Raw genomic sequence first — 14,439 nt, forward strand, 5'->3', positions numbered from 1 at the left:
ACGAAGCCGATGAGGGGCAGGAAGGGGCTGTTAGGGATGAGGATGATGAAGGCGATGGAGCCGATGAGGGGCAGGAAGGGGCTGTTGAGGATGAGGACGATGGAGCCGATGAGGGGCAGGAAGGGGCTGTGGGGATCAGGCCGATGAGGCCAATGAGGGGCAGGAAGGGGCTGTTGGGGATGAGGATGATGAAGCTGATGAAGGCGAAGAGGAGCAGGAAGGGGCCCGGGGGTCCCGCGGCGGGCCCTGCCCGCGGCCTCCCCCCAACGTCACTTCCGAGGCCGGAGACAAGATGGCGCCCGGTCGGTGCCGGCGCTGAGGCCGCTCCGCCGCCAGCGGGGCCGGGTGAGCGGCGGGACCGCGGGGCGCGGCCGGGACGGGCCGGGCGGGCCGGGGCAGGGCCGGCGGCGCGGGGAGCGGGGCCCGCGGGGGCTGCTGGGGGTGCGGAGCCGCCCCGGGCTCGGCGGGGAGGCGGCGGCCGGGGGCGTGAGGGCAGCGGCGGCAGGTGCGGGACCTGTGCCCGCCGGGACCGGGGAGCCCGCGGGGAGGGGACGCGAGGAGGGGACGCGAGGGCGGGGGATGGCAGAGAGGCCGGTTGGAGGAAGATGCTCCATCCCCTGGGCGGCTCTTTCAGTTATTTTTTTAAATCTTAAAAATGCTGCCGGGGAAGCGTCGGCTGGCTCCCGCCGCTGCCAGCCCGGTGCTGGGAGAACTCCGCTCTCTCAAACTGTCCGCAGAAGTTGTGGCACTCGGCAGGCCCCGAGGCTCCTGCGGGGCACGTCCTGCCGGGCTGAGCGAGCAGGGATTGGAGAAATCAACTCCAGAGTTGGTTCCTTCGCTGGAAATTCCCATCTGGGAGTTATTCTCCTAAGTCGGAGAATAATTCATGATGGTACAGTGGTACCTCGCGGGGGGGAATGTTTGGGGTGAGATGGAAAATATTTATGTGAGACCTTTAGAAAAGCTCAAGAGATGTATTTTAAGTGCATTTTTTATTTAAAGCCCGAGCAGCCTGCAGAGCATTGCTGATAACCATCTCGTGGACAGGTAGCTGAAGTGTTCAGTGAAGTTTCCAGTGGTTTCAAATTCATATAGAGCTGCAGAATTTCCATCCTGAAGCAGTAAAAAAAAACTTTAAGTTGTTTTCAGCTGTTGAGGAAGGAAGAGAAGGTGATATGGCTGCTCAATGATCATTCAGTGGCAAGAGAATTATTTTTCTTATTTCACATTTGAGTGAGCAGCAGTGGACAGCTCTAGAGAACAGCAGGGCTGCTTGTGCTCCTCATGCTGCCCCAGTTTGCTGTTCTGGACTTCGGGTGTGTTATTTGGATGCAAATTCTTTTCCAGTTTATTCAAATATAGTAAATAGATTAGGGTAATTAGGGATGTACAGCAGCATGGCTTGTAATTATGCTCCTCACCAGGAACTGTAGTGATGGGACAAGAGGTAATGGTTTCAAACGGAAAGAAGGAAAGTTTGGGTTGGGTATATGGAAGAAATTATTTCCCATGAGGGTGGAGAGGCCCTGGCACAGGGTACCCAGAGACTCTGTGGCTGCCCCTGGATCCCTGGAAGTGCCTAAGACTGGGTTGGACAAGGCTTGGAGCAACCTGGGACAGTGGAAAGTGTCCCTGCCCATGGCAGGGGGTGGGACTGGATGGGCTTTAAGGTCTCTTTGAGCCCAAGCCATTCCATGATTCTGTATTGTTGCCTTCTGACACAACATTGCAATAAAAATGATGGGCATGTTAAAGAATTCAGGGCTGCTTTCCTTGGTGTAGAGATTTCCAGCTCTTCCAACTGCAGAAAAGCATAGTGGTGGATCAGTGAGAGCATTGGCACTTTTCAGCTGGAGATCTGCATCACAGGTAGATGAGGGAGTGACTTTTAAGAAACAAAAGAGCTTTTGGACTTGCAGAGACAGCAGTGAGGACCTGTGGAGGTACCTGCTGGTTTTCAAGGATGTGGCTCCCAGGATTTGCTGGGACAGCAGTGCCTCCAGTCCATAGCACAGACATAAAAATAAGTGGCACTTAGAGTGAACCCCTAGTTATGTTAATCAAAGGGCAGATCATCCTTTGGATACAATATCTTTGCTAGAAATGCCATGATGAGGATGGTGTTTGGGGATTCCTGAGTTGGTGCCTGTTTTATGGGAATCCAAAGAGCAGTTTTTTACCAGCACAGCCTGGAAGGTGGGGAAGAGTGTTCCAGCACTTCCATGCATTAGTATAACACATCCATTTTTTACTATTGAAATTTTGCTTGAGAATGGAAGAGAAGTAAAGCAGAAAGTCTTTTTCTGAAAGAACTGAAATGGCTCTGTAAATCCATTCTGCAGTGCAGTGATGTCTCCATCTCACTGTTGCACATAAAAGTCTTGATCCTTAGGGATAAACAAGTAATATAAAGTGTATAAAAGGGAGATGCTACTTACTGGGTTTCTCTCTGTTGGAAACAGAAATTCAGAGATGTTTAGAGATGAACACTAATATACTCCTGCCTTGGCAAACCTGTTTAAAATACTGTAATATCTTTGCTGTTGAACTTGTTTGCATGGAAAAGGCAGATGTGATCCTTAACCCCCGAAATGACAGAATTTCTTTTACCAATGTGTTTTTCTCCACTGAGAATAAGCTGAAAAATATTTCTTCTCTGCCTGTGTATAAAACATGCTGTAGTCAAAAGTGGGAGGATGAGTCCTGTGTTGTAAAAAGAAATTATTGAAATCAGCTTTTTCACGTAATAGTAAATCAGCAGTGTACTTATCTGAGAAAATTTTTGTTGGGTTTTACTGCATTTGTGAGTCAAATTAAAGTGGACTCGTATCTGAATATTGGAATGGCATTTCTGCATATTTGCCCTTGTTAGAGACTTGTTATTTTCTGTTGACTTCTCTTGACTAGTTGCTGTTTAATTACTAAACTTGGGGTTTGTGTTGTGCTGGTGATTTCTTGGCTCATTATCTTGGTTACCTTATAAACCTTCCTGAGGTGTAACAGTTTATTTGGTTACGTGGCAGTAAGCAAAGCCCTTTTTCTTACTGGACAATAGGTAATAGATATTAGTGCTGAGAAAATCATTGCCTGTTTTTTCTCTGCTCTTATTCAGGCAGCTTTGAGTAACTGAAAATGTTTTTGTATTTAAGTGGCTGTTGGTAGAATCAGGATGCCCTATCACGTTTTAATCTTTTAGAGTTAATGTGAACTTTATTTTTTTAAATTGGCAAGCTTGATTTTACCTAATGCACGGAAAATTCGTGGATGAGAGTATTTCAGTATTGAATTGACAACATGTAGATGTTCTGGTGTTTAAAGAATGGCCATGTGCTGCAGTTAGAAAGTAAAACAAAGGCAGGGGCTGTGCAGGATCCCAGCCTGAGCCACGGTCATTAGGAGAACAGGCCACAGGCCGTGGAGACTTGCGAGTTGTTCCTGGTTCTCTAATGAACGTGTTTTTACTGGAGCAGTGACGTAATGCATGTCCCATTTTCAGCTTCCAAAATAGGATTGATACTCTCATGCCTGGCTTTTCCTTCCTCTGAATTGGAGGCAGTGTTCTCTTTCAAAAGGCTTTTTGATTCTGGGATTTTAAAAAAGCCCCTAGATACAGAAATTATAGATATGGCTTATAAAAGCAGAAGATAGTCTACTTAGGAAAACCTAGGAATGCTTACTAGTCTGTTTCTGTCTGATTGGGTTGGAAAGGGATGATCTGCAATGCTGGTTTTGAATAAAATGACTTGCTTTTGTTTGCAGACTTTATTCCTAATGAGTTTTGGGTTTTCTAAGGGAATATTTAAAATTCTGAACCACAGATTCAGAAATAATGTCAAAATACTTCCTGCTTTAAGCATTTTGTTTTAGAGACCACAGTGTTTCCTTAAATACAAATGCCTTGTATATTCTTATGTGAATAAATCTAATTTGTTGCCTAAAACTGAGCCTTTCAGAAAAAGAAATTTTTCTGAAACTCTAAGATAAGATGGTGTGGTAGAGCTTCTTTCTCTTCTTTGTTCACCAGATGCTTTAATGCCTGCAGTAAGTGTGTAGTATTTTTGTACTCATGAGATAGAGCAGTAAGTGGTAGTTTAAAATCAATATGACCTGGCAATGTTTTCTGAGGATTAATTTTGAAAATTCAGGTTTCTGGTGTGTGTGGTTCACTTTTGGGATAGAACCTTCATTTTTCTTTTCTTAGGGCTGTCAGTGAATGGCTGAAGTTCACTGTGGTAAATGTTATTAACAATATTCAGGGCTTTAATAGGTTTTGTTGCTGTTGAGTTTGGAGGAAAGGTTGGATGAAAATAATTGTTACCTGTATTTGGTGGAGCTGCTGAGTGACTATTTCAAAGCACTAATGCAGTTGTTGACTGTTGCTAAATCACTTTAAAAGTGATTTAACGGGGCCATCATTGTGCCTTTAATAGATGCCGGATTCCCCTGGGGACACTGACAGCAGCATGGGAGTTTTCTTTGGGACTTCTCTGGAAATCCTACGTAGGACCTGAACTGGGAATTCACTGGTGTGTGGAGTCAGAGCTTGTTCCTGCTTGCAGTGATGAGAGCAAAGACCTTGTTGGTACTGGAAACTCACGTTGTAGAACTCGTTTCATATTTTCTGGAGTTCGTTGAACTTTGTGTACCAAAAGTTAAACCCTGAGTTTACTGTTACTTCTGTTACTTCTCTTCTTACAATGTTTCATTTTAGGTAGAAGGGAAACTGGTGGCTGCACACAAGACTCTGTACAGGATTAATTTTATTTATTTTCCAGAGCAGTTGATCTTGCTTTCCACGTAGTTGAGTTCACTGTTAACAAAATGAGTAATGTGGAAGAAGGGAAAAAAAATGCAGAACTGCAGATATGAAATTTTAATATGAAGTGGGTATTTTAAATTGGTGGCTTTAAAAATACTTGTTAAAGCTTTTGGTTTACTACAAATTTAATTTCTCACCTAATTTTGTTTTATGCTCAAGTGGTTTATCTGATAATTGGTAGTTGAAAGAATATAGAGTAGTACAGTCTGTTAGGAATCTGTGTTGTGTGGATGTTTAACTACATCAGTTTATTAAGATGTGTTGTCATCTCCTAAGAAATACCATGGAGAGATTTGGATACAACCAGTTGTATAAAAGTTGAATAAAATACTTACAAATTTTGCAAAAATACCATTATTTTTGTTTTGAAAATTCTTTGTTAACTATTTATTCTAAGCAAAGTATTTTTGAATAAGCATATGAAAAAGAAGAAAAGTGTATTTTTACTGCTCAAATGAGACAAAGTAAGAAGATTTTGTCTGCTTTTCAGATTTTTTGAGTAATTTATTTAATAACTGGGCTAAGAAAATTCAGCTTAGAGGAAATTTTCGATTTGACTTTACTTTAATTCTACAGCCCATCACTTTATTGCTATTTACTTCTCTCAAGTTGTACACATTTAGTGGTGGATAGTGATGGTGTTGAATGTTTGCTTCTGTAAGAGCTTTAAATCCTCATTGTGTGTGTATGTGGAGTTTTGGGCCGTGTCAGTGTGGGAGATGAGGTGCCAGAGGACTGTCAGTCACCACTGTAACACAGGCAGCTCCTGCACTGGGTTTCCTGGACTCCTTTCCAGATTTGTGATCAAAAATGATCCTGTGAACAACTGAGAATGGAGGGATGATGATCTTCAGTGAGAGGGAGGAGAAAAGGCAGAAACAGGCAGGTGGAGACAGTAACAACATAAACTCTGCCAGCCACAGCCTGGTGCTCCTCAGCCTCCTCTGTCCATAACAGCTTCTGGCTTTTCTTGGCTTTATGAGAGTAATTGTATAAAAATATTCTAACAGTATAGAAAAATGAGACATTTGATACTGAAAGTAAGTGTGGTTTCATACTAGGAAATTATTTGACGCCTCTCTTGCTAAGCAAATTATTTCCTTTATAAAATGATGTTGCATGGGTTTTGTTCTAGGGAACAATGAACATTGCTGGGTTTTTCCCTGATGTTCAGCTTAAGTACAGACATTTATACTGACTCCAATACTGAAATCAGTTAGGAAATTAGTAATAATGGATTCCAAGAGCTTTTCTTTGGATGTGTACAAGCTGTTCAGATGGAGCTCCTTATCCCGTAACTGGGCTTTGCTGGCAAACTTCAAATCCCACAGAATCATTTGCAAAACTGGAACTGAAATACAGATGTTTCAGCTCTTTATTTAAATGCTCACATAGTATTGAAACACCAGGACAAAAGGAATTAATCCTGGAAGAGCTGTATACAATAAACATAAATATAATTTCCAAAGACATTTTTCCTTTTCTTACAGATTCTTAAGCAGTGTAACATTTGAATGATGCTTGGCTGTGTTGTCACTTTTGCACAGCATTAAGAATTCTTTCAGTACAAAGATGTGCGGGATTATGTGAAATTTATTTGGAGTAGGTTTTGCTTGAACTTATTCTAAATTAAGTGTTAGTACTTATTCAGAATACTTAGTAAAAATTCAGTTGATCATTGTTACAGTAGGAAAACTAAAGACAGGGAAGAAATAGCAGTACTTGGATAAAGTGCTTTAAGTGAAGAGGGACCAGTTCACTTTTAAAAACGGGGGATGTTAATTTATTGAAAATTCTGTATGACAATGGGATTAAAAGTGTTTTGGTCTTACTTTTCAAAAAAGCTGTTTTGTATACATTAACAAAGACAAGAAGTGAGTTGATCTCAACCCTTGGATATGGCATCATTCTGATTAGTTTTCCATCAAGTCGTGAGTTTCCAAATTTGATGCCTACTTGAACTAGGAATTTTTGCAGATACCTTTTGAAATCTCAGGCTTTTATTAAAAAGGAATGTAAAATGCCTTAGTGTAATAAAATACCTCAATGCAGTTCAATTTAAGGAATATTTTCCTGTTTCTAATATAGAATATAGAGACTCAATACATGCATTTTTTAAATTTGACAACCACGTAAAGCATTCCATAATGCTTTGATATAAAATTCTAAAGAGATCTGACTTCTAAAGTTCTTAAAGGTACTCAGTCTTGAGCAAACTAACTTACTTCAAAAAACAAGTGGAACAGTCTTACCTGAGCACATCTGTTATATCATTTAAACCAGGAAAAAGATTAATGCTAGATATCCATCTTGAGATTATTCAGACACATTTGAGCTGTAATAACAACTGTGGCTTGGAGCAGATTTTTTCTAAAGCAAAATGCTCCTTTTCTGCAGATGATTTAGGAAGAGAAGCTACAGCTCTGTGTGTATTTTCAGTTCAATGTAAATTTGTACATAGATACATATTACAATTGTCTGTTTTTCTTTTTAGGGTTCATGTAATCAAAGGAGTTTCTTTGTTGTGTGCATCTTTCCAGAGCACAACAGGAATTCAAAATGAATCAGGTGAGTAAAAATGTAAGACTTTATCAAAATACTTACAACAGTTAATTGTTAATAAAAAAAGTAAATCATCCACTAAAAAATGTTCTTTAAAATCCTGGGTCTCATTAAATTTCATAATCATCTGTTCTACAGTGTGTATGCTTGTGAGATGTCTGTTATTTCATGGATTTGAGGTTTTTATGCATTCCCTTTAGCAGTGTGTGAGTTATCACTCCTGGCACCTCTTCTAAGAACACCTCTCCAGAAAATTCTATTTCCTCCTGAAGCTCTGCGTAATAATTCAGTTCCATATAAAAGTGGTTTGAAAATTGAAGGCTTCCATTTTTTTCAAATCCTTTTATAATCACATTCATTTTTCAAATGTGCAGTAAACAATCTGCCACAAACTGATTGATTGGGAAATGTCACACTTTTCTTGGATCTGAAGTGTTTCTCCTGGAACCAAGTAGGAAACTGGGAGAGCACATTTCCTTTGTGGAGCTGCACTTTGCTGTGTGGAGTCACGAGTGTCCTGACAGGAGGTAGTTGTTCTAACCAGCACCAACTGTGCAGCATTTTTTTTCCTGCATTTGTTTATGCAAGTAGGAATTGTCCATCAGTTTGTCTGTCACACACAGTCGTGTTACTCAGAGATATAGAAAAAGTACATGTAGCTTTAAATTTTTCTCCCAAGTCGTCCTCTCTCTCTGGCTGATCTTACCAAGCCCCTTTGGCATGGGGATGTGACCATAGGAAAGTCATTTTTGCTTTGCTCAAAAAGTCAGTCATGAACAGAAGGTTTTTGAGGCAGAAACACACACAGTACACAGTTGTATAAAATGCTTTGTACACGTCAAAGCCTTTGTGTTTTTATTATCCTTATTTGATCAGCAGCAGGCCTGAGTACAGTTAGCATTTGCTGAAGTGTGTTTTCTGTGAAGTCATAGAGGTATATACGTAAGTAATTACAGCATGGAGTGGGTTGGTGGGATATTTCCTGTTGCCTTTTTTCTCTGCTTTAAAGTAAAAAGTCTTCAATATATTTTGTATGTATTAAAAGGGTGAAAAGCAAAATATAATCTCTATCAGAGCATTGAAATATGTATTGTGAAAAAATATACTTGTATTATGTCTGTAGAAAAATATTAATTATATATATAAAATAGAAATTACATTTGCATTAGCACACTTGCATTAATGGTCTATTTTGGGGAGCAGGGTTAACTGCTGCTCCGGATTTGAGAATTGAAATTTTTTCAGCTGTAAGATTTGTTTTGATGCACTCAGTGGCATGAAGCCAGCAGAATATTGCTCTGCCTGCTTGAGGAACAATCTTGCCTTATTAGTCATTCCAATAAGCTTTGGATTCTGCTAAAATTCTGAAAACTGTAGATCCTAATCTGTAATTGTTACTATTGACTGCTTCCTTCCCATATGTGTGTCCATGTCCCCTCGTGTCCTGTCTCTTGTTGTGTTCCTACACCCCAGTTTGTTTCTAGAATTAAATCAGATTTCTGTGCTGTATCAAAAGTCCTCATCTTTCTTATGGGGATTCTGGTCTCATTTATGCCATGCTGTGAAGTGTGTCATCTTACAATTAAATGGTGAGGTGACCCTTCCTCAGGGAATTCTTACAGCAGTTTAGGGACCTCCTTGATGTTTGTGGCTTTCACCTTTGGTTCCCAAAGCACATGGAGCCCTTATGGCTTTTAATTGTTCACTGACCATTCATATTAAGTGTGTATTTAGCATCAACCCTGTGGTGTTTTTTTCTTGCAGTGCCCTTGTCATTTCATTCACTGTTGACAAGTTGTAGTGCCAGGTCTGTATTAAGAAATGTTTTTGCCTGATGCCAAACATCTTTCAGGTGGTTTGTTCTCATATTTCTTTCATTCTGCTTGTCTCTGCTTTTGGTGTGACTTTGGTGACCATGATACTAACTGGGCTGGTGTTGGTTTGGTTTATGTGAAAAGACTCTTAGCTTTGTGGTTTATCCCACTGAAATCTTGAAGCAGTGAAGGAAAACCTTTTTTTAAATTCTTTGATATAGCCTTCTTGTTCTAAGGAGAAGAAGGATTAGAAAAACCCCATTTGTTGTTGGAGTTCATGTTTTTGAGTTTTTTGGAAGATTGCTGTCTCAGGAGAGGCAGTATGTGTCCTCTTTTTAAAGGAGATCCTCCTCTAATGTGTAAATTAATTCATCAGAATAGCTGAATAATTTATTTTAAAAACCCCAAGCAGACATGGGGTTTGATTGGTAGCATTATCTCAGACTGCAGTAAGACAATAGGAAGAATTTGGGTTCTACTGGGAAAACAGCATGGGCAGTTACTGAAAAAGTGCTGAGGAGTACAGGAACAGAGGACACTTGTACTGAAACTTCCTCCTCCCATTCCTTCTGAATTTTTCAATGATTATTTCAAATACTTCCAATACATCTTTAATTTTCCAGCACACAAATCGTGTGCAAAGAGGGGTAGCTAAGCCGGGTGCCTGGACAAGGAGAGACCTGTCTGCTTTCACAACTACCCTTCCCCAACTGCCTCATTAACTTCTCTGCAATCTTCTCCTTCCCTCCCTCCCTCTTCAGTGGCATCCTTTCCATTATCTTCTCATTTATCCTAATCCTCTTTCCTCCCTAACATGACTCTAACTGGCTGGCTGTCATTCATTGCACTGTTCACGATGGTTTCTTTCCTTTTCACTCTTATCTTTTATCACCTGTAAATATCTTGTTGCAGGTGCCTTTTCTACTCTGCTTAAATAGTGTTTGTAACATTGTAGACTAATCTGTGATTGGATCACGAGTACAATTATATTGAAAGTGGTGTGAAAAGTTGTTTCATGTGTTAAAAGGTACTGTCGGAGTGTCTGGATTCTGGATTTGATGCAAACAGGAAAAGATTGTTTCAGTTAAGGCACCACTTCAGCCCTCAAACGATCCTTTGGCCTTGTTCTAAAGTCACTTCATACGGCCTGATTTAAATGCTAGAATGTAAATTTCTGATGAACTTCAGAGTAAGAGTCTTAAAAGAGAAATAAGCTTCAGGTGGTTTTGTATTCAAAATTACAGCCTTGGAAGGAGTGAAAAATACTGTGTTAAGGCTTGAGATAAATGCCAGAGTTGGCTGTAGGACATGCACAAGTGCACTACCCTTATCAAGAGACGAATTTTGTGAACAGAAAAGTAAATTTAAATGTGATTGCTAAGTCTTGGTAGAAAAGTGATTGAAATACAGTATTTCTTTTTGGTAAACAGACATTGCTTGGGGACAAGTTGTGATCTGGAAAAAGCTTCAAGTAGCTACATCTAAATTGCAAATAAAAAGAGATTGCACTGATTTGACTGAACTAAATTGTTTACTTTACAATTGTTCTGAATTTGATTGCTTGTTACCATTCATTTGAGCTGTGAAATGTTTTGTTGTGTAAAGGCCATACCCAATTTTCTAGTACTTGTGGAAATCCATTAATATGGCAAGTGTTGAATGAGTCTGAGTGTTGTGTTCCCTGAATGTCCTGCTAATCTCTGAGTTATATAGGTAGGTGCAGAATAAAACTCTGATTGTATATTGCTCCATACAAATAGACTTCTTAGAGGGTAGAACAGTTTGGGGATATTCACAGTTAAAAGGTGTGACTATTAAGGAATATACCAGGAAAATCAAAGATAAATCACAGTGCTGCACGCTTCTGTCTGAATCAGTTGAGTCTGTTTTGATAGGTTAAAAATTATTTGCAGGGTTGAGATTTGAGATTTTTAACTGCTCATCAAAACCCCAATCCAAAACCAACACTCTCTAAAGAAACCAAACCCCCAAATGAGACCCAGCCAAAAAACCATCCCACTTTTAGCTTGAAACTGGAAGTGCACCATTCTCAGAGGTGTCAGCAACCCTCTTCTATTTCTGTATATAACTTGTTAGAAACCACTGGGAAAACAGGCTTGTTTCTCCCCTGCTGGAATCCTGGGGTAATGTGCTGGGAAGATGTTTAGGTTCCTTTGATATGCTGAGAAGAGCATGTTTCTTTTTCAGCTGAGACATGGCTTCTTGCATATCAGTTCAAGGCAAACAGATGTCTGAAAATCAGGCTCCTTTCATCAGTATTTTTCCTTTTGGGTTGTTGGAAGAGGAAAATAAAGCTTTGCTCTGGTTTGGATAGACTTCAGCTATTCTAACTAGTGAACAAGTATTTATCCCTGGTGTCTACACTCTTGGATGGGAAGGGATTTCTGGCATTCTCTGCCTTCCATGGTTTCCAATTTGGGGGTCTTTCTCCCCTACAAATAGCTCTCTGGGAGCTCTCTGTGCAGCTGTTAAGGCTTATGAAGGCAGCACTAGAATAACCTTGCTCTGATTCCAGTTTTATAATTTTCCTCGTTGTTGCAATTAAAACTGGTGGAACACTTATTCTTTTAACTCCACTCAGCAAATTGGGTTTTCAAATGTAGTGAATGATTGCCACAGCAGCACCCTGAGAAAGACTGGGTGCTGGGGAGCAAGGGCTGAGAAACTTTATTTGTTTTGCTTTAGAGAGAAAAAAAAAGGAGTTTGATAGCATATTGAGATGCATTTTAAAATATATATCTAGTAACCTTTCAGCATATTTCAAAAGTACTCACTGAAAAGAACCCTGAGTATTACTCAGTAGTTTATTATTCAGTATGTGAAAATTACTATTGTATCTCTGCTTTATGGTTATAGAGAAAAGCCAGAATCATTTCCAAAAAATTAAAGTTCATTTGGAAAAAATTCTCAGTTTAACCTCTTCCTAAAAATGGGTTCAGAGGTCAAGTATAACATCCTTGATATTAAAATTGTTCCTGCCATTATCACCAGTGTTTGTTCCTGACCAGAATGATTAGAGGTCCATATCAGAAGGCAGGGAGTTATTTTAGGGCATGTGGTTCAATAAAGGCTTAGTTTTCACTAAACACAGTCCTTACAGAATGTGGACAGGTTTTATAGGAAATTTTGCATTCTTGTAACTTTGAAATTCTGGTCATTTCTATCAGAAATATTGTTTTTTAAATTATAAGTGGATAATAAGGAGCAGGTTGTTTTTTGACAAGTCTGAGTAGTAATAGTATGGATAATATTATAAGCATAATATTGAACCTTGAAGGTTCCATAAAATGGAACTAATCACTCACTGGACAGTAAATAATTTATTAGCTTTATATTGCCTATCAAACTTTAATATAAAATACCTTAAAACTTCTTGTATTAATTATAAGCTGCTGGCTAAACTTCTGAGCTGTTACTCCATGTAGGGAATGTGAGTAACAACTACTATTAAAACCCTTTCATTCTTTTTAAAAGCTGCTTTTAGCTTAATCTCTTTGCTGCAGAGCAGTAAACTTGACATGCCCATGCTTTACTCACCAAGAACTGTAGTGACAGGACAAGGGGGAGAGGGAGAGGAGGTTTAGATTGGCTCTGGGGAAGGACTTGGCTGTGAGGGTGGGGAGGCACAGGGTGCCCAGAGGAGCTCTGGCTGCCCCATCCCTGGAGATGCCCAAGGCCAGGTTGGACAGGGCTTGGAGCACCCTGGGGTGGTGGAAGGTGTCCCTGCCTGTGGCACTGGGTGGCCTTTAAAGATGCCCTTGAGGGGTGTCCCCAGTCCAGGGAGGAATCTCCACACACACAGTAGGAGGGGCTGTGTCAGAATTCCAAAGTGTTCTCAGCTTTTCTGGGGTGAGGTGCTGGGCTGTCAGGGGACCCCAGGCAGCTGTGCCAGCTCTGCAGCTTTAGCCACGTTATCACTAGTGTCACTTGTCTGTTCCTTTATCGGGTGTTCTGTCAGCTCTGCCCCATCTTCTCCTCACCCTCAGCGTGTTTAACTGTGGGATTGGTGAGTCTGCCTGGTTTCGGAGTTATTCAGCACCAAAAGCAGCATGACCCCACCCCCTCCATTGACCACTAATAGCTTTGCCAATAGGGATTGTGTTACCCCGTTCCAGGCAGAGAATCCTGCTGCCTGTGGCACAGTGGATGGTCTATCCCAAGTGCAAGTTCTCCTGTCTGCATTTGGAGTGGTTAATTACCAGAGCAAGTGACTTTCCGGATTTTTGAACTGTGTACACTTCTTGGAACTTTGAGTTTGGTTTTCTCCTGAGGTTACTTTTTAGTCTTTGTCACAAGGGGCACTTTGTCATATAAGGCAAGATAAGAAACTATTTTAGGTTAGTTTTGGGGAACTGATTAAGTTGAGTATGCCTGGAAGTCATTCTTTGAAAAAAGGAAATAAACTATTGCTAATATATGTAAAATTATCCTCAGTGCAGTGAGTTTGGAAATTTTACTTTAATTACAAGTCAGGTTTTGAAGTTGGTGTGGGTTGATCACCTGTTGTTGGTTGTTTTTGCCTGTTAATGGTGGTTGGCTTTTTGACTTGCAGAACACAAGTGACTCCCCTGTTGCTGTGGAGACCTTGGATGATGTTCCTGAGCACGTCCTTCGGGGCCTTCCTGAGGACGTGAGGCTCTTCCCCTCTGCTGTGGACAAGACTCGGCTCGGTGAGTGCTACAGCTCTGAAAAGAGAAGGAAGATTTTCACAGCAGCTCGTGTCAATTGGAGTTGCTGTGAAAGCCTGATGCTCTCCTGTGCTGGTAGAGATGATGTCTGGTGTATTTGTCTGAAATAATTCCTCTTGGGAAGAAAGGACAGCTTCCCAGTCCAGGACAGACACATGTAACAATCTTAAGAATTTTGAGTAGAAGATTTGCTTGGAATAATTTAGATTAGATTTAACTCCTGGTATGTGTTTCCTCAGGTGTCTGGGCAACAAAGTCAATTTTGAAAGGCAAGAAGTTTGGACCATTTGTTGGCGACAAGAAAAAGAGATCTCAAGTTAAGAGCAATGTGTACATGTGGGAGGTAAGAAACAGCTTGTAAATGGAAAAATGTGCCTGGCAGCAGGTCAATATTTTGTGTTTAGCCTTTCCTTTTTCCAGATATTTTAGAAATAAATTTGATGTAAGGTAATTGCCATCTATTACTGCTATTACTAAGAGTTATCTCTGTACACTTGGATTACAAAACTTTATAAACCATTGGCATTCTTTGAAA

At 40.5% G+C, this 14,439-nt stretch overlaps 1 protein-coding gene across 2 annotated transcripts in view; it reads left to right on the forward strand.

The window, feature by feature from the left end:
* Positions 1 to 277: 277 nt before the first annotated feature.
* PRDM2 (PR/SET domain 2) overlaps positions 278 to 14,439 on the forward strand; it is a 64,029-nt gene continuing 49,867 nt past the window's right edge. For both annotated transcript variants that reach the window (XM_083876922.1, XM_083876923.1), the window contains exons 1-4: positions 278 to 345; positions 7,314 to 7,387; positions 13,769 to 13,886; positions 14,144 to 14,247. In XM_083876922.1, coding sequence (XP_083733048.1) covers positions 7,379 to 7,387; positions 13,769 to 13,886; positions 14,144 to 14,247 — 231 coding nt within the window. In that variant the 5' untranslated portion in view covers positions 278 to 345; positions 7,314 to 7,378. The remainder of the gene's footprint in view (positions 346 to 7,313; positions 7,388 to 13,768; positions 13,887 to 14,143; positions 14,248 to 14,439) is intronic.

This window comes from Zosterops lateralis (assembly GCF_965231275.1).
Source record: "Zosterops lateralis genome assembly, chromosome: 22".
Classification (NCBI taxonomy): Eukaryota; Metazoa; Chordata; class Aves; order Passeriformes; family Zosteropidae; genus Zosterops; species Zosterops lateralis.